The 23,753-nt window shown below is 35.9% G+C and overlaps 1 protein-coding gene across 1 annotated transcript; it reads left to right on the forward strand.

Annotated features, from left to right (window-relative positions):
• Window positions 1-1,493: 1,493 nt before the first annotated feature.
• Window positions 1,494-21,881, forward strand: LOC130657653 (neurogenic locus notch homolog protein 1-like). The gene is made up of 74 exons (XM_057460658.1): window positions 1,494-2,930; window positions 4,830-4,904; window positions 4,998-5,105; window positions 5,189-5,317; window positions 5,404-5,517; window positions 5,604-5,741; window positions 5,849-5,965; window positions 6,051-6,167; window positions 6,299-6,415; window positions 6,504-6,617; window positions 6,704-6,934; window positions 7,034-7,150; window positions 7,236-7,352; window positions 7,445-7,561; window positions 7,764-7,880; window positions 7,993-8,109; window positions 8,212-8,328; window positions 8,442-8,558; window positions 8,642-8,758; window positions 8,887-9,003; window positions 9,091-9,207; window positions 9,309-9,425; window positions 9,526-9,642; window positions 9,721-9,837; window positions 9,943-10,059; window positions 10,185-10,301; window positions 10,402-10,518; window positions 10,627-10,743; window positions 10,833-10,949; window positions 11,053-11,169; window positions 11,250-11,366; window positions 11,468-11,584; window positions 11,664-11,780; window positions 11,868-11,984; window positions 12,100-12,216; window positions 12,304-12,420; window positions 12,503-12,619; window positions 12,707-12,823; window positions 12,965-13,081; window positions 13,172-13,288; window positions 13,404-13,520; window positions 13,604-13,720; window positions 13,825-13,941; window positions 14,061-14,177; window positions 14,266-14,382; window positions 14,529-14,645; window positions 14,750-14,866; window positions 14,959-15,075; window positions 15,159-15,275; window positions 15,365-15,481; window positions 15,586-15,702; window positions 15,794-15,910; window positions 16,045-16,161; window positions 16,309-16,425; window positions 16,560-16,676; window positions 16,767-16,883; window positions 17,032-17,148; window positions 17,283-17,399; window positions 17,490-17,606; window positions 17,755-17,871; window positions 18,012-18,128; window positions 18,220-18,336; window positions 18,483-18,599; window positions 18,736-18,852; window positions 18,961-19,077; window positions 19,175-19,291; window positions 19,899-20,015; window positions 20,102-20,224; window positions 20,306-20,422; window positions 20,507-20,630; window positions 20,758-20,814; window positions 20,969-21,157; window positions 21,296-21,367; window positions 21,475-21,881. The coding sequence occupies exons 2-74, from the start codon at window positions 4,830-4,832 to the stop codon at window positions 21,639-21,641; spliced, it is 8,661 nt and encodes a 2,886-aa protein (XP_057316641.1). The 5' UTR covers window positions 1,494-2,930; the 3' UTR covers window positions 21,642-21,881.
• The last annotated feature ends 1,872 nt before the right edge of the window (window positions 21,882-23,753 follow it).

A 23,753-nucleotide genomic window follows, 5' to 3' on the forward strand; every position in this document is an offset into this window, starting at 1 on the left:
TAAAAACAAGAAATGGTTGGACGGGAGGACGTACCAGCTATTAAAAAGAAATGCTCAGGGACATAATTTCATAATTAATTTACTTTTAGATGATAAATGGAAGGTAATCTCAAAACTAATTCAAAACTTCTTCCTTCTTGTCGCATCTTTTTATAGCCGAAATCGTTTAAGTAGATGTTAAAACAGTGTTTCTATGGTGCTTAGATGAAGTTAAAGAAAAACTTCCTTTAATATTTCAAAAACTTTCTACATATGATTTCTTTCATATATTACAAATTAGTTACTGTTGTCGGAACCGCTACATGTCTTGTATACTAGCCAATATTTCTGTGACTTATTTACTAAAATTCTTCACAGTCGTATATCTGAATGTCAATAATGTGTTGAGCTATGATATTGCAATAAACTGCTGTTATAATTCACCCATGCGGTAATCTAACATTCCACTGAGAGGTCAAAAAACCAACAGTGTCGAATCAACCTTTAAAATAGCTCGCTTGGTATCTTACGATTGAAATACAATTGTCTTAAGTTTGCCACACCAGTATCATAAAAACATGGAAATTAAATTGTCTGTAGTGAATATAATACATGCTAAAATTACTAAGGCTTTGTTCTTTGTTTTTTACTGTAGTTAATAATTATTTATTTTGGCTGCAACATTTTGTGCTAATGTTTCTGAGTGGGATAATTACCAAAACAACTTAATAATAGTGACCAAAAACATCGCCCATTTGGCAAAATCTTTTTTATAAAAAACGATTATAACAGCTTGCATAATCATGAATTGTTCACATTTCATTGGACACAATCAATTTTTATTTAACAAGTTTCGTGCGCGACTGCTCGTACTCCATCAGCTAAACGCACTATAAATTCGCAAAGCTAGCCAAGGAAAACTAAGCGATGCCTAAGTTAACCCTTATGAAATTGAAATAAGTCGAGAAAAATATCAAATTCAATATTGCATAGTGGATATGCAGTAGTTGCCATTTACCCTGGCAACTTTTCAATATGGTATCAATTCTTGTTAGTTCAATGTCTATTAAGTTTTAAACACAACACCTAATTGGGTTAATAAATGAAGGATGTTTCTCCAATTCTTCTAATAGTTCTTAAATTGGTATTTTTTCTCACTTTTGTTATAGAAGTCATTATCCTATTAAACATGATGATAATATATTAAAATGTTTATTTTTATATTTTTTCTTTTTAGTGGCATTCTTCGTAAGATATAATCTAAAACAATTTTATACGCAGAAAATCTTGTTTCACATTTGAAGGGATAAATTCTCAGGTCTAAAAGTAGTCAAGACATTTATTCTCGCCATTTCAGAATTGAAAAATGTTCTGTAGCTGTAAAGTTTTTTCTTATTTCGTAGCATATGTGATGGGAATTTCCCATAAACTATCAAGTTTGTTTGAACGATCAAAGACGCTGCATTTTGATTTGAAAGAATTTAGTATGAATTAGACCTAATTGCTGGAGAACTAAAAATAAATTTCGTTTTAGGCCTTACTACGATCCGAAATAAATTTTGCGACATTTTCGGTAATTTCTTAGGCACGTTTTATGTGCGAGGACTTTTTGGAATACAGCGTAACATAACAGATAATTAATTACCTTCTTTTTATCATTTCTTAACAATATACTCTTGAGGTTACTTTAACTGCAATAACAAAAAGCCCATTACTCACACTGTCAAATTATTTTTGATAAAAGGAATTTGCCTCAATTTATTACAATTACTGTTATTCCTCTTTAGATTGTTTTGTTTTCGTCCCCAGTGACTAATCAAATTTACATTAACAAATTTTCAAAACGTTATAGAAGACACAAGTTAGGCTATATGAACTTACTAAACTTTTTTTTATATTCATTTGTGAATTGAGGTGTAGACCTTTTGCTCTGCTGTCTTTTCTACTTCAAAGGTGTGTAGCTAGAACTGATATGACTGGTCAAGCCAAGCTCGTTGTTGGCCTTTTAAGAGGTGGAATGTGATTCTATGACGATAACGGTCCTAATGTTTTGAAACTACGTCGTTTTGGTCGATTTGTGGTGTGTAGTTATGTTTTGCAATTGAATATTTGCGTACTGATTCAAGAATGCAAATTTATTCTCAATTTGGTCAGTGTGGCGAATAATTACGTTACGATCTCATGAAATGCCATTTATCGAGCATGTATTTGCAGTATCAGGGCAATGTTAAATTGTTTTGAACAGTAGTCTCCTTTGACGATTATTTCAACACATGGTTGTGGTAGTTAACTATAGGTTAATGATACTTCTGTAATACGTTTTTTTGTTTGATAGCCACACATAATAAAATTAAGGGCTTCAAGTGTTGACAAAAACTGACTTATGCTGTATATGATATTTTTTTTTGCTTTTGTTCCGTTTACGTAATTAGCATGCGCACATTAGTAAGTTTCACGACGTAGAACTACGATGCATTTTATGGAATTATCTAAGGGAGCATATTTTCCACTCAGCAGAAATCGTCTGTAGGGTAGCGCTAATGGTTATCACACCACGCAATGTAATAAACCAATTGGATAAAGCAATTCAGGAAATTAAACACTTACACATCTGACTGTTTTTGTAAACACTGAAGTTAATTAACCAGCACCAACCAAATTTGAATTTATAATTGTTACCTATTGTTTTATTCAAAAGTCGTGCCTAAAAAAAGTGAAGAAGTTAATTACGAGAGTAGACAAGAAAAGCTCATTAACTAGTCTTATGTAATATTAATTAGGTTTCTAATGATCTTCTTTTCATGAGGGATTAATGACATTGAATTCTTTTGGGTCATTATGTGGTCTTTAAATTCAGCGCTGTATTTCGTTCCAGTTCAGTTTTATTTCACTACTGTGATGAACAGTAGTTAAACTTTGGAATAGCTACCTCGCTTTATTTGATATAAAAGGTAAGGTTTTTATTTTTTATACTTTTTTTTAGAATCTATTATTTTTATTCGTTTGTTTGTTGAATAGTATCTTGGCATTTTATAAGGTTTTTTTCTTACATCTTCTTTCAAGCAAAAAAAAACACACATGGTTTTGCAACTTTTATCATTTCCTTAATTGTGACCTATTTTTCTTGATAAAATCTCTTTTCTCTGCGCTTCTATATGAAAATAGTGTACGCTTTCATAGTAGAATAATACACGCTTACATATCTTTTCCTGTGTTATCTTTTAAGGAAGTTGGATATTTTTAACTTAATTAAGGAAAACACTAATTAATTCAAAAGTTTTATCAGATAAATACAACAATTTTCAATCTTTCTTAAATTGAGTAGCAGTCTCTATTCGCATCAATTAAATGTATTACCTTTTTGCAATGTTCGAAATGGATAATTGCATGATATTTTAAACGCTATAATAACGCTATAATATTTGTTACAAAAGAAATTTTACTTCGCCATTTTGTTTCTGTTCTATTACACTTTATTCTTGCCATTTTAACTTTAAGAAATTGATTGTTTGTTTGCTGTTTCAGTAAAATCATTTTCAGAATGTAAATATAGCACTTCCTAGGACAATTTCTTTGTTCCTGTTTTTATTCTATCGCGCGTTTAGAGTACATTCTACGATATTGTTAGGAAAAATAAATAATACAAACAACAACAAGGAAACCAAAAAACAACTGTAAAATTCGGTTTCCAAGTGTAATGGTCTTTGCGTCAGAACAATCTTCTCTTTCAACCATGCATCATTTAGGTTTTTAATTACGCCTCCAGAAATTACTTTCCCATTTCTTCCACGTTTAGCTGTAACCACAGTTGTTCATTCATGATGATCTAGCAATGTTTTTTTTTTACTGTAACAAACGTTGGATAATATTGTGCACTGTGTTAAGTGATATGGAAAAAACAGATTGTAATAAGGAAATGTTAAAACAAAATCAACGTTGATGCTGTTACTAGTATAATAATACCATGGAATAATTTCATTTTGTGATAAAATTGGCTCAGCATTACTGAAACTAAAAAAGCTTTTATTCAACAGCTATTTTTGAACTAAGTGTTCTGAAAATTAAAAAAAAGGTATCAAAACAGGGAAATTAAAAGAATGACAGGGAATTTTTTATTTATTTATACACGATAATTAAATTGTTGTTTAGCATCGTTAATTATTAATTACTATATCTGTAATTGATCGCTTAAAAAACAATTAGGCATTAATTATGCCACATGGAGGTGTTACATAACATCAATCATTAAAAATAGATTAGAGATACAAGCTCTCGAAAAGTTAAACGAGTTCATATTTGCGGTCAGTGACATTTAAATATCAGCGCGTTGTTCCTAAAATAGACAATGCATCAAAAAATAAATGATGCTATAAAACGTGCTCAAACAACTGTATTTTTTTATATGCATTAAAAATTATGTATTGCTTTTATATCCAGTACTTTTTAGGCGTGTCTTTAACTTGGTGCAAATATATAATTCAGTAGCCATCACCTGGTTGTAATTCACTCATCTGTTTCATTTGTTTCATATGTGTCATTAGTTGATAACTTAATAAACGATTAATTACTAACCTCACAGTGTCATTTCGCAATATAACATAAAATTGAGTCGATTAAAAGAATTTAAATCATGTGAATCACATCATTTACAAACTCCATAAAGAATATCAGTGCTTCCTCTTACCCAATTTCCTTAACTTTCATCTACATTAAATGCCGCAAAACCTGTTTTCGTTAGTTCGTACCTAGAAGGGATAACTATCACCTATCTCTTGTAACTTTCTTTCTTCAACCAGTGCTCTTGTTAACATATTATTTTCAGACATTTGTAATTTTCTTTATTTTTTTAGATGTTAGCAACAAAAATGACGACAATTAAATTTCTTGTGTTTGGATTATGTGTTAGTTCGATACTAACAGATAGGGTAAGTCTGGGTGTTTTAATAACACCGCTTTATATATAAAAACTAAAATTCCTTCCTTTGTTTAACGTTTTATTTTTGTTTTACTCTATTTAGGCAGAGCAGCCGGATTGCTCCCCTTCACTTCCTTGTCAAAATGGTGGAACATGCATGAATGATGGTACTTGTACATGTCCTCCCGGATTCCTAGGAGCATACTGTGACGTACGTAAATGAAACATGTGAACTTCTTTTTGTATTTTGTTGGGGAGATGGAAACTTAATGGAGTATTCACCATTTTTTTTAGGATAGTGCATGTGAACCTCTAAACCCATGTGAAAATGGCGTGTGTGTACCAGGTGACGCTCGATATGGCTTCATTTGTAATTGCCGCAAGGGATTCGAGGGAATGCTTTGTCAGAATAGGGATATGACTGTAAGTATTTATACTTTAGGTAGAAAAAAACAAAAACAATCCTTTTGTGCCAATATAGTTTTCTATATAATATTCCTTCTTTGTAGGGAAACAACGCTTGTGACAGCAGCCCATGTAAAAATGGTGGCACTTGCACATCAAGCAATGCCTATGACTTCAAATGCTCCTGTCCACCTGGATACAGCGGAGCCACTTGTGCAGTATGTCATTATCTTTCTTTTTACGGATGGTTACTTCAATGCACATATCCGATATATATTCAAATCATGCCTAATACTATTTTTAGGACAACGCTTGTAGCAATGGTAATCCATGTAAAAATGGCGGCAAGTGTATTGTTGGGGGTGGCTATTATGGATTTGCCTGCCAATGCGCTGCGGGATACAAAGGAATGACGTGCACTGAACACACCGGTGGACCAACGGTAAACAAACATACTTTATGGTTCCTCATAAGGACGGGTTTTTTTTTAATGTTTTGATTGTTTTATGTTCGTAAAGCATATTTATATGAAGTATATTTTTCATCTAGCAAAACCCATGTAAAGCAGGCGTCAATCCTTGTAAAAATGGAGGACAATGCACAGCAACCAGTGCCCACGATTTCACATGTACTTGTATGCCTGGATATACTGGAACGTTATGCCAGGTAGAACTGCTAAATATTTTAGCCGTCAATATTGCCGATGAAAAGTCTTCTCAGAAATCCTTTTAAAAACTCATACTGTTTTTAGACTAATCCATGCAAAGCTGTCAACCCATGCTTAAACGGTGGTATGTGTACACCAAGTGGTGCGAGTGGCGGTTTCACATGTACATGTCCGGCTGGATACACTGGTACAACATGCAGAGTAAGTTCCATGTTTGTACAGTGATGTAGATAAAACTTTACTCAAAAGTTATGTACCTAAGACTACCCAGACTAAATGTCTCCAAGATAACCATTACTCTTTTCACTAACTTAAATGTTTTTACCCTGCAGGATCACGCATGCAAAGGAACAAACCCATGTCTTAACGGTGGAAGATGCTCTCCTGACGGATCTCCCGGTGGATTTAAGTGCTACTGTATGGCTGGTTATTTCGGCGAGACATGCGCAGTACGTTGTTTGTTCTTACAATGCTTATGAGTGTAAAGAAACAACCAAAGCTTGCTGAGCTAACTTTTGAAGAAATTATTTTTTTTAGGATAATGCTTGCAAACCACAAAACCCATGTTTAAACGGCGGTAGATGTCAAGGCCTTCCTTTTGGAAAATTCAGATGTGAATGTATGCCTGGTTATCATGGAACAACCTGTGCTGTAAGTATTACTTGTGTAAGATTTTTTCCAAAAAAACCTATTGTGACTTTGACTCAACTTTATATGTCTTTTTGGTTATTTTACAGCAAAACGGATGCAAAAGCGTGAACCCCTGTCTTAACGGAGGAACTTGTAAGACAGACCAAAACAATAAGTTTCGTTGTGAATGTATGCCTGGATATTATGGAACAACTTGTGCTGATAACGCTTGTAAGGCTACCAATCCGTGTTTGAATGGAGGAAGATGTAAACCTGGTGCAATGACCGGTGGCTTTACATGTGAATGTATGCCTGGCTACCATGGAACTAACTGTGCGGTAAGTGAATCTTTTTGTATATTTGTTGTCTTCTATTTATACTTTAATACTTATTTATACTATAATACTTATTATTAATCAAATTCATGGCATTTATAGAATCACGCTTGCAAAGCAGTCAACCCATGTTTAAATGGAGGTACCTGCACACCAGACGGAACTGCAGGAGGTTTCACATGTAAATGCATGGCTGGATACTTTGGAACAACATGTTCTGTAAGTAACTCTTCGTGGCTTTCGTCAAGTTCTCCTTGAGACATCTATGGAATAGACTAAACAACTGATTGATCATTTATTTTAGGACCACGCATGTAAAGGAGAAAATCCTTGCCTCAATGGTGGTAAATGCCATCCTGACGGATCTAATGGAGGTTTCAAATGCACATGTATGGCTGGATACTCTGGATTACAATGCAGAGTACGTGTGTTATTGTAAAAGCGCAAATTTCTTTTTTACTATGTTAGCACAAAAGAAGCAGATTCAAGATGTATTTACTTCTTTTCTTTTAGGATCATGCATGCAAAGGTACAAATCCGTGTGAAAACGGTGGGAAATGCTACCCAGATGGTTCTGCTGGAGGTTTCCATTGTAAATGCAAAGCTGGATACTATGGTACAATATGTAACGTAAGTATTGCTAAGTTTGTCTCTATGTTAGTAATACCCGCTTTTTTGTGCAAAAGAAAGAAATCGTGCTACAAACACACGAAATAGCAAATTCGATAAATTTTTATCACCTTTGTTTTGACGCGTGAATTACTGTGGGTTTGCCGTTCAAGGTTTTTCCACGGGCTAGATGTTAATCATACTTTCTTTGCCTTTGGTTTAGAACAATGCTTGCAAAGCTAAAAACCCATGTCGGAATGGCGGTTCCTGTTACCCTGATGGATCACACGGTGGATTTCATTGTAAATGTATGGCTGGATATTATGGTACACTTTGCGGAGTAAGTTAGAAATATTTACATTCACCTATAAATGTAAAAAAACTTATAAATAAAAATAATTTGGTTAAAATTACTTTATTTATATGAACGTGATATTATATTTCCTTTTTAGAACCACGCATGTAAAGCAGTAAACCCTTGTCTAAATGGAGGTTCCTGTTACCCCGATGGATCACAAGGTGGATTCAGTTGTAAATGTATGAGCGGATACCATGGAACAACATGTGCCGTAAGTTTAATTATCAGATTTAGTAGAAAAATCATCTAAGAAATTGTGATTTATATATAATCAGTAACATCCTAAATTAATATTACTTGTGGTATGCTCTAGGAACATGCTTGTAAAGCCAACAACCCTTGTTTGAACGGTGGTTCGTGCTATCCAGATGGATCAGCCGGTGGTTTCCATTGTAAATGTATGGCTGGATATTTTGGAACTACTTGCAGAGTAAGTTCAAAAGTTTTGATAATAACTGTTTAAAAAAATATCAAAATCTAATTTCAGGCATTGTGGTTTATGCTTATGCTTTGATAACCTGTGATTTTTATGAATTACTTTAGAACCACGCTTGTAAAGCAGTCAACCCTTGTCTTAATGGTGGTACTTGCACACCAGACGGTTCATCAGGAGGATTCTCATGTACATGCATGACTGGATATCATGGAACAACTTGTGCTGTAAGCTATTATTTTATCACATCCATTAGACATCTAGAATGAAAGCCTACAAGTAAATAATAATAAAACCCTCTATACACTAGGACCACGCTTGCAAAGCTGTCAATCCCTGTCTAAATGGAGGAACGTGTCATCCTGACGGAACACCTGGAGGTTTCTCTTGCACTTGTATGACTGGATACACTGGAACTGCCTGTGGTGTAAGTCACAACCTCTCTTAGTTAGCAAAAATGTTCTGAATAGAAAATTTCATTTCAGTACAAACACTGAAAGAAACTTATTTTTATACTAATTGCCATACTGTACTGAAGAACCTTTTTCTCTATAGGATCACGCTTGCAAAGCTGTTAACCCATGTCTTAACGGAGGTACCTGTAAACCTGATGGTTCATCTGGAGGATTCTCTTGTATGTGTATGCCTGGTTACACTGGAACAACATGCAGGGTACGCAGAAAATCATTTTATAATCTTTTTAAATGAAGATTACCTTACATCGATGCGTGTTTCTATATTAAACAAATTTCACCTTAGGATCACGCATGCAAAGCTGTTAATCCATGTTTGAATGGAGGAACGTGTACACCAGACGGTTCTGCTGGCGGATTTTCTTGTACTTGCATGACTGGATATTCTGGAACAGTTTGTGGGGTAAGTAGTTAAAAACTTATGCATGTGTTTAACAACGAAATTAACATTTATTATTCCGGTTACTTGAATTATTTGTAAATTGTTGATCCTCTAATTCATAGAACCATGCTTGCAAAGCAGTCAATCCATGCTTGAATGGTGGAACTTGCAAACCTTCTGGTGCTCATGGAGGGTTCACCTGTATGTGTATGCCTGGATACACTGGAACAACTTGCAGAGTGAGTGAAACTGTTCATAAATATGTTTATATTTTCATAAATATGTTTATATTTATCTGTTCTTTTATACGACACTAAATTACTTTTGGTTCGATTTTAGGAACATGCATGCAAAGATGTTAACCCATGCTTAAATGGTGGTAAATGTACACCCGATGGCTCATCTGGCGGATTTTCGTGTACATGCGAACCTGGATACAAAGGAACTATCTGTGCTGTAAGGACATTGCTTAACTGTACTTATATCCTGAATGCATGGAAATGTATATAAAAACTAAATTATTTAATATTTTAGAGCCACGCTTGTAAAGATAAGAATCCATGTCATAATGGTGCGATTTGTACCCCAGATGGTTCAGCCCATGGTTACAACTGTAATTGTAAACCCGGATACTCAGGCTCAAATTGTGGTGTAAGTTATCTTGTTTCAAAACACACTATAAAGTGTATTCATAAAAGTCTTGCAAATGCAAAATTTGATAGTATTGGTATTTGAAAATTAAAATTTTTACTCTAGAATCACGCTTGTAAAGGAACGAACCCTTGTTTAAATGGTGGAACTTGCTCACCTTCAGGTGCACATAATGGCTTCGTTTGCGCTTGTATGCCAGGATATTCCGGAACAACTTGCAGAGTACGTTTTCTTACTTGATTATACAACAACACGTTACCTATGTGTGGTAACACTTTTGTATTGTAACTAAAACACAACCAAGCATGTAAAACTGACATTTACAAATTGAAATTTTACAATTTCAGAATCATGCTTGCAAAGCAGTCAACCCATGCCTCAATGGTGGTACCTGTGAACCTGATGGTTCTCACGGAGGTTTCTCTTGCACGTGCATGCCTGGATACACTGGAACAACTTGTAGAGTAAGTAAATTTCCCACTTAAAATATATTCTATGCTTGTGTGCGCATAATGAACAATTTCCTCTGCAGCAGCTACGTTATTATATATCACATTTTTTTAGGATCACGCTTGTAAAGCTGTCAACCCATGTCTCAATGGCGGTACCTGTAAACCTGATGGCTCAGCTGGAGGATTCTCTTGTATGTGTATGCCTGGTTACACTGGAACTAAATGCGGAGTATGTAAATATAATACTTTTGTACTACGTTAGCCTTTCGATGAATATTTTTTTAATATTTATTTGTGAAAATCAAAACCAGCTAGTAACTGTTTAACACTCTTTTAGAATCACGCTTGCAAAGCTGTCAACCCATGTCTAAACGGTGGAACTTGTAAACCCGACGGATCTCACGGAGGATTCTCCTGTATGTGTATGCCCGGATACACTGGAACAACTTGCAGAGTACGTACAATCTTAAAATAACATTATTATATACATTTCTTTATCTCATGGTTTCATTTTGTGCTCAACCATTTTTTCTTTCTTTAAAGGATCACGCATGCAAAGCTGTCAACCCATGTCTTAATGGAGGTACCTGCAAACCTGATGGATCACCAGGCGGCTTCTCCTGCATGTGTATGCCCGGTTACACTGGAACACAATGCGGAGTAAGTGCAGTTGTAAAAGACTTACTAACCCATCACCTGCGAAGAAGTACCTCTCTCATAATTTATTGAATCTTACATTTAATTACATCTTTATTTGTTATAGGATCACGCATGTAAAGCAGTCAACCCATGCCTTAATGGAGGTACCTGTAAACCCGATGGTTCCCACGGCGGTTTCTCTTGTATGTGTATGCCTGGATATACTGGAACAACATGTAGAGTGAGTATATGCACAATACGTTATTGGAGCTAATAAAATTTGAAAAATTAGGTTTTAATTTTTCTCAATATTTACCTTAGGACCACGCTTGCAAAGCTGTTAACCCATGCCTTAATGGGGGGACATGTACTCCTGATGGCTCACCTGGCGGTTTCTCCTGCCAATGTATGCCTGGTTACTCTGGAACACTGTGTGCGGTAAGAGAAATGCTTTTTTGTAACTTTAAATGAACCGCTATATACCGAAACTTTTGTTTCATGTTTTATTCTCCCTAATAATTTTTATTATTATCACATAGAATCACGCTTGCAAAGCTGTCAACCCTTGCCTGAATGGAGGCACATGTAAACCCGACGGATCTCACGGAGGATTCTCTTGTATGTGCATGCCTGGATACACTGGAACAACTTGCAGAGTAAGTTGTTTTTCCTAACCAAACGAAGACTTTATATTTGGGGAATGCGTTGTATTTTGAAATTATAATATGTTTTCAGGATCATGCTTGTAAAGCTGTCAACCCCTGCCTCAATGGTGGTACCTGTACACCAGACGGATCTGCCGGCGGATTTTCTTGTACATGCATGCCTGGATACACTGGCACTATCTGCTCAGTATGTTTACTGCTTCGTAGCTCTTATCTGATAAAAAATTACAAATTTGATAATCAGAATTAACATACAACTTAAATGATGTTTTAGAATCATGCTTGTAAAGCTACCAATCCTTGTTTGAATGGCGGTACCTGTAAACCTGATGGTACTCAAGGTGGCTTCTCATGTATGTGCATGCCAGGATACACTGGAACATTATGTGGCGTAAGTTTTATTCCTTGCCGCGGTTTCCATTGTACCTAACGACTTTAAAACACACAAAATCGTGTTTGTTTATACCTCCATTATGTCTAATCTGTGCAACAATGAATTATTTTAGAATCATGCTTGTAAAGCAGTCAACCCATGTCTAAACGGAGGTACTTGCACACCTGACGGTTCATCTGGAGGATTTTCTTGCACGTGTATGCCTGGATACACAGGAACAACTTGCGCAGTAAGATTTCACGTCGATTAATTAGCAAAAATATACATAATGAACAGTAAGATTATCTTCAAACATGAATAATTTTTTCTTCCTCAGAATCACGCCTGTAAAGCAGTCAATCCATGCCTGAACGGCGGTACTTGTAAACCTGATGGTTCTCACGGAGGATTTTCTTGCATGTGTATGCCTGGATACACTGGAACCATTTGTGGTGTAAGTATAATTTATTTCTTATTTTTTATATCGCTTAGCCTAGATACATTATTTTACATAAAAAATTATTTTTAAAATATAGAACCATGCTTGCAAGGCTGTCAACCCATGTCTCAATGGAGGTACCTGTAAACCAGATGGTTCATCTGGAGGATTCTCTTGTGTGTGTATGCCTGGATATACTGGAACAACTTGCAGAGTAAGACTTTCTCTTCAAGAATATTCCTTTAATTTGTTTTCCTAGTACCTATATGTAAACTCATTAAACTGAACTTCGTCAATTTAGAATCACGCTTGTAAAGCTGTCAACCCATGTCTTAACGGAGGTACCTGTAAACCCGATGGATCCCACGGCGGTTTCTCTTGTATGTGCATGCCTGGATACACTGGAACTGTGTGTGGTGTAAGTATATATAGTTTTTTACATACGATGTATTGTTAAAATGTTAACACGTATAAAAAAGTTTTGGATATTGAATAAGGTTGAATTTCTACAGTTAAGACATGGCAAGCATACGAAGTAATTTCATGTCTTTTTATATAGAATCATGCTTGCAAAGCAGTCAATCCATGCTTGAACGGTGGAACTTGTAAACCTGATGGTTCATCTGGAGGATTTTCTTGCATGTGTATGCCTGGATACACTGGAACAACTTGCAGAGTAAGACTGCATTTGATTTACTAAACAATTTATCATTCAACATTCTTTTTTATTGCAAAACGTTATCATTTTTGCTACTTTCTCTCATAGAACCATGCTTGCAAAGCTGTCAACCCATGTCTGAATGGAGGTACCTGTAAACCTGACGGTTCAAATGGAGGATTCTCATGCATGTGTATGCCTGGATATACTGGAACAGTGTGTGGTGTAAGTCTGTTTGTGCATTTAGTCTTTCATTTATTGTAACATAACAGAATAGGTCAATAATATTAAAATGTAATTTAATATCCTTGGTACTAATTATTTTTTTTTCTTATCACAGAATCACGCTTGTAAAGCTGTCAACCCATGTCTTAATGGTGGTACCTGTAAACCCGATGGTTCATCTGGAGGATTCACCTGTATGTGTATGCCTGGATATACTGGAACAACTTGCAGAGTAAGGCTCAATTTGCAATATGTTTTAAGGCCTAATTTTTATTGCTTTTAATTGGCTTAACAACCTCATAATTTTTTTCAAAGGATCACGCTTGCAAAGCAGTTAACCCATGTCTAAACGGTGGTACTTGTACACCTGATGGTTCATCTGGAGGATTCTCTTGCACGTGCATGCCAGGATACACTGGAACAACTTGCAGAGTAAGTTTGAGTTATATGAAATGAAAGATTTTTACATTTCATACAAGCGAAAGTTCATATTGAGTTGTTGATGAAAATAACTGAATAACTGTACTTACTCTTAGAATCATGCTTGCAAAGCTGTAAATCCATGTTTAAACGGAGGTACCTGCAAACCAGACGGATCTTCTGGAGGATTCTCTTGCATGTGTATGCCTGGATATACTGGAACAGTGTGTGGTGTAAGTATATTTAGAAATGTTGTATTTTTTCACGATAGTATAGCACCAAATTGGATGAACCCATGTTATTATAAGATTACTTAACATTATTTTTACCCCTATCTTTAATTTTCTTAAAGAATCACGCTTGCAAAGCTGTCAACCCATGTCTAAATGGAGGTAGCTGTAAACCTGATGGCACAAATGGAGGATTCTCTTGTATGTGTATGCCTGGATACACTGGCACAGTTTGTGGTGTAAGTATAACTTGTTTTTTATTTTACGCATCGTTTAACTTAACTTAAACAAAATAATTTAACTTTAAAAATCAAATTTAAAATATAGAATCACGCTTGCAAAGCAGTAAACCCATGTCTTAATGGCGGTACCTGTAAACCCGATGGCTCTCACGGCGGTTTCTCCTGTATGTGTATGCCTGGATATACTGGAACTGTGTGTGGTGTAAGTATATATAATTTACTACATATTTATGTTTTGAAAAAACCACGTGTAAAGAACATCTAAACTTGAATATGTAATACAAATTGGATTTTAGCAGTTAAAAAGTAGCAACCATACATAGTAATTCTATTTATCCTATTATATAGAATCATGGTTGCAAAGCTGTTAATCCATGTTTGAATGGTGGAACTTGTAAACCTGATGGCTCTGCTGGAGGCTTCTCTTGCATGTGTATGCCTGGATACACTGGAACAACTTGCAGAGTAAGACTTATTTCCACTGATAAAAAAAGAAATACAAGATTTAATACAACGGTAAGATTTGGCATTGGACTATTGACGAAATTAAATGAATTATTTACTCTTAGAATCACGCTTGTAAAGCAGTCAATCCATGCTTAAACGGAGGTACTTGTAAACCTGATGGCTCTGCTGGAGGATTTTCTTGCATGTGTATGCCTGGATATACTGGAACAATTTGTGCTGTAAGTTCTCATAAATTATGTCTAATTATTTACATTACATTAGTTTAGATACGTCTGGCTCATTTTTCCTAACGTATAATTTATCTTTACAGAACCATGCTTGTAAAGCAGTCAACCCATGTCTCAATGGCGGTACTTGTAAACCCGATGGTTCATCTGGAGGATTCTCGTGCATGTGTATGCCTGGATACACTGGAACAACTTGCAGGGTTTGTAAATAATTCGGCATTAGTTTTTACTTAAGATATGGCAATGTTATCAGTTTTCTTTCAATGTATTGTGATCTGTTTAGAACCATGCTTGCAAAGCTGTAAATCCCTGCCTTAACGGAGGAACATGTACACCAGACGGCTCATCTGGAGGATTCTCTTGCACCTGCATGCCTGGATACACTGGAACCATTTGTGCCGTAAGTTAATGTTATAGCTTAATACTATGTGTTTGACTTTGCTAAAACTTTAGTCAGTCTATTAAGTATTTTTACTTTTTTTTTGCTAGAATCACGCATGTAAAGCTGTTAATCCATGTCTTAATGGAGGTACCTGCAAACCAGACGGATCAGCTGGAGGTTTTTCTTGTATGTGTATGGATGGATACACTGGAACAACTTGTCAAGTAAGTGAAACAAACTTTTTAAGGCAGAAATATATTTGGTAAAGTTTGTTGTCCCTAATTTTTCCACGACATATGCACTAATTATATACCTACATCTGCTTTAGAACCACGCATGTAAAGCAGCTAACCCATGTCTTAATGGTGGTACTTGTACACCTGATGGCTCATCTGGAGGATTTTCATGTACATGCATGGATGGCTACACTGGAACAACCTGTCAGGTAACCATTTTCTTTGAACTATTATGACGCGTAACATAATTATTAAGATCCCTTGCATTTATGATTATTCGGTTTAAATTTTACTTTATAGAATCACGCCTGTAAAGCAGTTAACCCATGTCTAAACGGAGGTACTTGCACACCCGATGGTTCTTCCGGAGGATTCTCTTGCATGTGTATGCCTGGATACACTGGCACAACTTGCGCTGTAAGTATTTCTTCGTGAAGGGTTTATTAAAAAAGCCATTGCTTGTCGACATCTAAAAAATCTTGGGTTTCGGTGTGTCAAAGAAAGTAACTTGCTCCAGAGTTTTCCAATTTTTCTTTTTCTTTCTTCTACAGAACCACGCTTGCAAAGCTGTCAACCCATGTCTAAACGGCGGTACTTGCACACCAAGCGGTTCATCTGGGGGATTTACTTGCGCATGTATGGATGGATACACCGGAACAACTTGTGCTGTAAGTTTTTGTACATATAAAGGACTTATTTGACAAAGTTATAACTATCATGACAGAAAAGGCTTGGGGTTTGGCTTTGCTAAGAAAGCTGTCTTTTTTGTAAATATCCACTTAACTGAAAATATTTCTCCACTTTGTCTTCTACAGAACCATGCTTGTAAAGCAGCCAATCCATGTCTTAACGGTGGTACCTGCAAACCAGACGGTTCATCAAGCGGATTTTCCTGTATGTGTATGGATGGATACACCGGAACCACATGTGCTGTAAGTATCAGCTCTTGATATACATACATAAAGACACGTTACTGAAACATATAAACCTTAGCGTTTTTCTTTTCTCCAACGACCTTTTAGAATTCTATTAACTACAGTGTTTCATTTTTTTTTCTCTTCCTCAGAATCATGCTTGTAAAGCAGTCAACCCATGTCTGAACGGCGGTACTTGCACACCCGATGGTTCATCCGGAGGATTTTCTTGCACGTGTATGCCTGGATACACTGGAACAACTTGTGCTGTAAGTTTTTTATATAAGAACTTGATTTACAAATTTTCAAAATACTTTTGCCGTAAATTCTAAAAATATTTTCCAACCTTTTCTCCACAGAATCACGCTTGCAAAGCTGTCAACCCATGTCTAAACGGCGGTACTTGCACACCAAGCGGTTCATCTGGGGGATTTACTTGCGCATGCATGGATGGATACACCGGAACAACTTGTGCTGTAAGTTTTTGTACACATGAAGGACTTATTTGACAAAGTCATGAATATGCTGTCCGAAAAGGTCTAGAGGTTTTGCTTTGCTGAGAAAGCTATCTTTTTTTTAAATACACGCTTGACTAAAAACTATTCTCCACTTTGTCTTCCACAGAACCATGCTTGTAAAGCAGCCAATCCATGTCTTAACGGTGGTACCTGCAAACCAGACGGTTCATCAAGCGGATTTTCCTGTATGTGTATGGATGGATACACCGGAACCACATGTGCTGTAAGTATCAGCTCTTGATATACATACAGAAAGACACGTTACTGAAACATATAAACCTTAGCGTTTTTCTTTTCTCCAACGACCTTTTAGAATTCTATTAACTACAGTGTTTCATTTTTTTTTCTCTTCCTCAGAATCATGCTTGTAAAGCAGTCAACCCATGTCTGAACGGCGGTACTTGCACACCCGATGGTTCATCCGGAGGATTTTCTTGCACGTGTATGCCTGGATACACTGGAACAACTTGTGCTGTAGGTTTTTTATATAAGAACTTGATTTACAAATTTTCAAAATACTTTTGCCGTAAATTCTAAAAATATTTTCCAACCTTTTCTCCACAGAATCACGCTTGCAAAGCTGTCAACCCATGTCTAAACGGCGGTACTTGCACACCAAGCGGTTCATCTGGGGGATTTACTTGCGCATGCATGGATGGATACACCGGAACAACTTGTGCTGTAAGTTTTTGTACACATGAAGGACTTATTTGACAAAGTCATGAATATCCTGTCCGAAAAGGTCTAGAGGTTTTGCTTTCCTGAGAAAGCTATCTTTTTTTTAAATACACGCTTGACTAAAAACTATTCTCCACTTTGTCTTCCACAGAACCATGCTTGTAAAGCAGCCAATCCATGTCTTAACGGTGGTACCTGCAAACCAGACGGTTCATCAAGCGGATTTTCCTGTATGTGTATGGATGGATACACCGGAACCACATGTGCTGTAAGTATCAGCTCTTGATATACATACAGAAAGACACGTTACTGAAACATATAAACCTTAGCGTTTTTCTTTTCTCCAACGACTTTTTAGAATTCTATTAACTACAGTATTTCAAATTTTCTTTTTCCTTTCTCTCTCAGAACCATGCTTGTAAAGCAGTCAACCCATGTCTAAACGGAGGTACTTGTACACCTGATGGTTCATCCGGAGGATTTTCTTGCACGTGTATGCCTGGATACACTGGAACAACTTGTGCTGTAAGTTTTTTTATATAAGAATTTAATTTACAAATTCCCAAAGTGCTTTTGACATAAACTCTAAAGAATTTTTTCCCCTTTTTATCCACAGAATCACGCATGCAAAGCTGTCAACCCATGTCTAAACGGCGGTACTTGCACACCAAGCGGCTTATCTGGGGGATTTACTTGCGCATGCATGGATGGATACACCGGAACAACTTGTGCTGTAAGTTTTTGTACACATGAAAGAATTATTTGACAAAGTCATGACTATCCGCACGGATAAGTCTTTTGCTTTTCTGAGAAAGCTATTTTTTTAATAATATGACTAGTCATAGACTGAAAATATTTTTTCACTTTGTTTTTTCACAGAACCATGCTTGCAAAGCAGCCAATCCTTGTCTTAACGGTGGTACCTGCAAACCTGACGGTTCATCCAGCGGGTTTTCCTGTATGTGTATGGATGGATACACTGGAACAACCTGCGCTGTAAGTATTAGTATTGTTGCACAAAAAGGACACATAAATAATACATGACTACGAACACAAAACCTAGTTTATTTTCCTTTAAGAATTTTGCAGACGCATTTAACCTAATGTTGAAATATATATGTTCTTTTTTTAGAACCATGCCTGTAAAGCAGTCAACCCATGTCTAAACGGCGGTACCTGCACACCTGACGGCTCATCCGGAGGATTTACTTGCACGTGTATGACTGGATACACCGGAACAACTTGCGCTGTAAGTATTTCTCACGTACGAAGATTTTGATCAAGAAAAAGCTTTCTTTTTGCAAAAATGCAACTTGTTATGGACTTTAAAAATATTATTCTTTTTTATCTTTCACAGGACCACGCTTGTAAAGCTGTCAACCCGTGTCTAAACGGTGGAACTTGCACACCCAGCGGTTCGTCTGGGGGATTTACTTGTACATGTATGGTTGGATACACTGGAACAACTTGTGCTGTAAGTTTTTTTGTTTTGCTCTGCTAAAAAAGCTGTCTTTGTTCAAAATATACACTTGCCATAGACTGAAACTATTTTTCTGCTTTGTCTTTCACAGAACCATGCTTGTAAAACAGTCAACCCTTGTCTTAACGGCGGTACCTGCAAACCTGACGGTTCATCCAGTGGATTTTCTTGTATATGTATGAATGGATACACTGGAACTACATGTGCTGTAAGTATTCTTGTACAAATGCTGTTATTAATACAATCATGTATAAGTTACACAAAAACAAACTTGATCTGTCAGCTGTATTGGAATTTAGTACTTGAGGTTCTAAAGTGCTGAGAAGGTGTCTCTTTTTAGCGATGCCACTATATAGCTCTGCTATATGATAATTTATGAATGGGGCTCATATACACAATATATACATCAAACACCAGGAAATTATTTTTGTGACGTAATTATGTCAGACGATATAAAAACATCTATAAACAGCTTTCGCTAAAATTGATGTAAATTTCAAAAAAAATTTTGCAAGACCGAAAGCAGATTTGCGGGGATATATTTGGTTAACAAAAAAAACAAAATCTTTATGCCAAAAAAAAACACACACAAATCGTAACGAAACGAATTAAGATACATTTTGTGTCAATTCGTTACGACTGAAACACCTTGAGAAAATTTATGCCACATTAAGATCTCATGGGACCTTTCAATTACGGATCATGCATGCAAAGCAGTCAACTCGTGTCTTTAAGTAGCATCTGTAATAATTAAAGACCTAACGAAATTGTACTTTAGTCAACTATTTTTTAAATGAAACCAATTTTTTGTTTAGGGACATGCTTGCACTCCTACAAACCCATGTGCTAACGGTGGCACTTGTGCACCTGATGGTTCATCAGGAGGATTCTCTTGTACATGCGCTCCTGGCTTCACTGGACCTACTTGCTTAGTATGTAACTCTAAACATTTTCGTAACTTAGTGACTCGACACATGTTTTACAACCTAAAATATATATCTATATATGCTTTCTTCAGGGCTCTGCATGCGCTAGTAATCCTTGTAAACATGGTGGAACTTGCAATGCGGTTGGCACAGGAACTGGATACACTTGTACCTGCAGACCTGGATTCTCTGGTCCAGATTGTAGTAATGTGCAAGTAAGTCTTATTTGTGTCACGTTATGGCACACCATAACACTGGATCCCTACTGTCTAACACATGCAAACGTTGTTTTATAGAACTTTGGCTGCACGGCCAATCCATGTGAGAACGGCGGAACGTGTATGTTTGATGCATCTGCTCCCAATGGCCGTGTGTGCAAATGCAAGCCAGGCTTCTTTGGACCAACTTGCACAGTAAGTTAAGTTTTATTTGATGTGGATCGTGCTATAACCGTATGGCTTTTCAATTAATATATTCTTTTCTTGTGGTCAATCTAGAACACCGGTGACGCATGCGCAGGCGTTGTTTGTCAACACGGTGGAACCTGTAAACCATTCCCAGCTCACATGGGATATTTCTGTTGGTGTCCTATTGGATGGAGTGGTCCACATTGTGAAAAAGGTATGAACTGATTTTTAAATTCTCCTTATTAGCATGACAATGGATACTATGTCTGGCATGGTGTATGAAGTTTTTTGAATAAAAACCGATGGTCAATTTCAATGTGTTTTTCTCTGTTATACTTTAGTTACTAAGAGTCCCCTCTGGACTGGCCCAACTGCTGCTACCATTCCTGTTCCAACATGTAAGTATTCAGCATGTTTTTATTGATTTTTGTCGAAATAAATCCACTTAGGATTTACTAATATACCGATTCCTTTTCACTGGTTGAATCAATTACAATTTAACCAACAAAAATCCATGTGTTCATTAATGTGTTTATTACGTATTTCATTTAGGTCCAACGAAAGACTCCGGTGTGTGTATGATCGGTGGTAAGAAGAAGATAGATGGTAACTACGAATGGCCTCAACATCCTGACTGCTTCGTCTCGTGTACTGATGGTAACCCGACTTGTCAATGTTGTAACCCGAGAACATTAATTTACAGTCAAAAATGTGACATGTGCTTGTATGAGAAAAATCCAGGTAGGACTTGACTTTGCATTTATTCTTCTTCATTCCTTCTTTTTTTAAGAATTCACTCTGAAATTTAAGAAACTTAATTGTTCGCTTTCTTGCAAATACGAGATGTACACGGTCATACATTTCCTTGTTTCTTTTCAGCAAATTGCCCTGCTACACCACCAAAACCAACACCAACACAATCTTCAATACCAGATCCACTTAATATCCAAGGTAATGAAAATATTTGAAATTGGAAGCACCTTTTGCGCATGCTCTCACTATTTAGTTGCTAACTGAGTTTTAACCATTCTTAATATTTTTTAATTTTCTATTCATAGCTTATTGCGATGGCAAATCATTTGGTTTTTATAAGCATCCAATGAATCCTTACAAATACGTCACGTGTTATCCAAATGGACATGGTTACGTTCGAACATGCCCAGCTGGTTTAATCTGGGTTCGAACTGCAGAAGCAAAAGGTTATTGTAACTGGTTCGTGTGGTGACATGCCTAAAGAAAATGAACTTAAAAAATTTTAGAATTGTAGTGGTAAATTTTCAAGCTGGAATCTTGTGAAAACCTACTCAAGAATTTATCTACAATATATATAAAAAAAAAAGAGAACAGCAATTTGTAGTATAAACAACTAATTTTTCTACTGTTATTATTTTAAAAAATCTGTTTTAGGTATATTTTCAAAAACTTTTAAATCCAATGTCATTCGTTCTTCTATTTTTGTTTTTGTTTCCACTATTACATATATGCACTCAAGAAAAACTTGAAATTCATATGAAAGCACATCTACTCAATAAAATATTCGTTTGACATATAAAATTCTGGTGTTGTGATTTTATTGTATTAGTGTTAGAACTTCGTGAAAATATTAGTAATTTTATATTTCTGTACATATATAATTTTTTGGTTATGACAGTTTTGGTTTAAAAAAGAATAAATCAAAATATCTCAAAATCGTTATCTTGTTCTTCAACAACGTTCTCCTCGAATTCATCTGATGTTTTAAAGTAACAGGAAACGGATTTCGATTACAGGAAGTCTGTTTGTTATCACCACACATTCTCGACCACAGAGCTCTTTAAGATAAACCGAGGTTTTATATCAAAGAGCTCTGGGGACGAGAATGATTTCCACATAAGAATTATAATGTATAATACTTAGTGACCCGATCAGGCTCAGTGTGTTATTAAAATATGGAAAGCATTGAATGTACAATGAATAAAGTTTAAATGGCTTTATCTATCACTTGGTTCACACACCTCTCATCAAGTTGATTTCCACGTGCATAAATGAGAAGATTGAGTTGAGAAAAGGAAATAAGTAAGTTTAAAGCAAGAACGCGCTGTTAAAAAAATTGTTAGACTATGACGTGGACTTTTTTGAAGCACTTTTATTCAGAGAGCGCAACCTTGTTTCTTGGGGGCATCTTGTATCCTCAGACATCGAGACAGTGATACGATGTCAGAAAAATACGAGATAACCTGGGAACGAGGTTGCGTTTATTAAATCACTAGTTCCAAAACTTCTGATATGTTTTAACTGCAACTTCGTTAGGTCTAAATTGTCGATTAGTAATTAACCATGAGGGCAGAAAGTTTCGCGAAGAAAAAAGGCGAAATTTAGTGCATAAACTTTCGCGAGACTATAGCGTTTGCAGCAATTCGGGTATCTCCCGAGCGATTCTTTTTATTTTTATTTTTGCGTGAAAAATATTTTCGCGATTAAATAAAAATGTGAAATAATAAACTAAAATTTTGTTGCATTTTCAGATTTTTACATTTTCAAAGACAGATTCAAATACGCAAACAAGTCAACCGTTTCTTTAGTAACTTCTTTCCACTCACCGCTACTGATCTTGGACATTTGTTATAGCGGACACCTCTGTACTTTAAGGTTCTAATTTGCAATACCCCTGAAAACCGCCCTCTTTATAGCGGAGACGCCCAACAAAGGTTGATTTCCATGTATCTTAAATTTCCATGTATCTTAAAATTTAAATTTCGCAAGAACTAATTTTCGCTAAGTTGGCAAGACCTAATTTGGCGAAAAAAGAATTTGATGACATTTTATTTCTAAATTTATACTGTTTTTTAAGAGCCTTTTTGTCATAAGACTGCTGAGGTTGAAAGTCACTTACGATTTTTGTCATGCGGGAATTAATTTTCGCAAATAGCGAGTTCCCAGTAACTTTCGCAGGAAGTAATTTTTGCGAATTTGACTATAACTCGCGAAATTTATTTCCCTTAAGGTATAGTGTGTATTTTCCGGTTTTAGACTCCTCCGTATATATCCGCATTTTTGTCAAGGTGTCCCTGTTGCCTAGTCTGTGGCCCAATCGTTTGGTTTTGATTCTGCAAAATTAAATTGAAAAGGGACTTCTCTAAAAAGGACTTTTAGGGGGCAGAGACAATGTCATGCTCTTAAAAATGCTACTAAAAAAACTCTAAGGCACATGGCTGAACTCAAAATGTTGTTCTGTAAACGACTGTGTAAGTCACAAAGTTGAGCTACAAAGGAAGTGAAAAAGTTGCATGATTGTGGATCTTTTTTCGCCAATCCGTAACTTTCAATTTTATTTATGTCTCTCTGTATAAAATCGTTT

Source organism: Hydractinia symbiolongicarpus, chromosome 9, assembly GCF_029227915.1.
Source record: "Hydractinia symbiolongicarpus strain clone_291-10 chromosome 9, HSymV2.1, whole genome shotgun sequence".
NCBI lineage: Eukaryota > Metazoa > Cnidaria > Hydrozoa > Anthoathecata > Hydractiniidae > Hydractinia > Hydractinia symbiolongicarpus.

Bases quoted from the DNA above. Each gene is read 5' to 3' on its own strand.
- LOC130657653 (XM_057460658.1), top strand. From the start codon at position 4,830: ATGTTAGCAACAAAAATGACGACAATTAAATTTCTTGTGTTTGGATTA. The intron at 20,016-20,101 runs GTATGTAACTCT...TGCTTTCTTCAG, and splicing joins TCACTGGACCTACTTGCTTA to GGCTCTGCATGCGCTAGTAA. The intron at 21,158-21,295 runs GTAGGACTTGAC...GTTTCTTTTCAG, and splicing joins CTTGTATGAGAAAAATCCAG to CAAATTGCCCTGCTACACCA.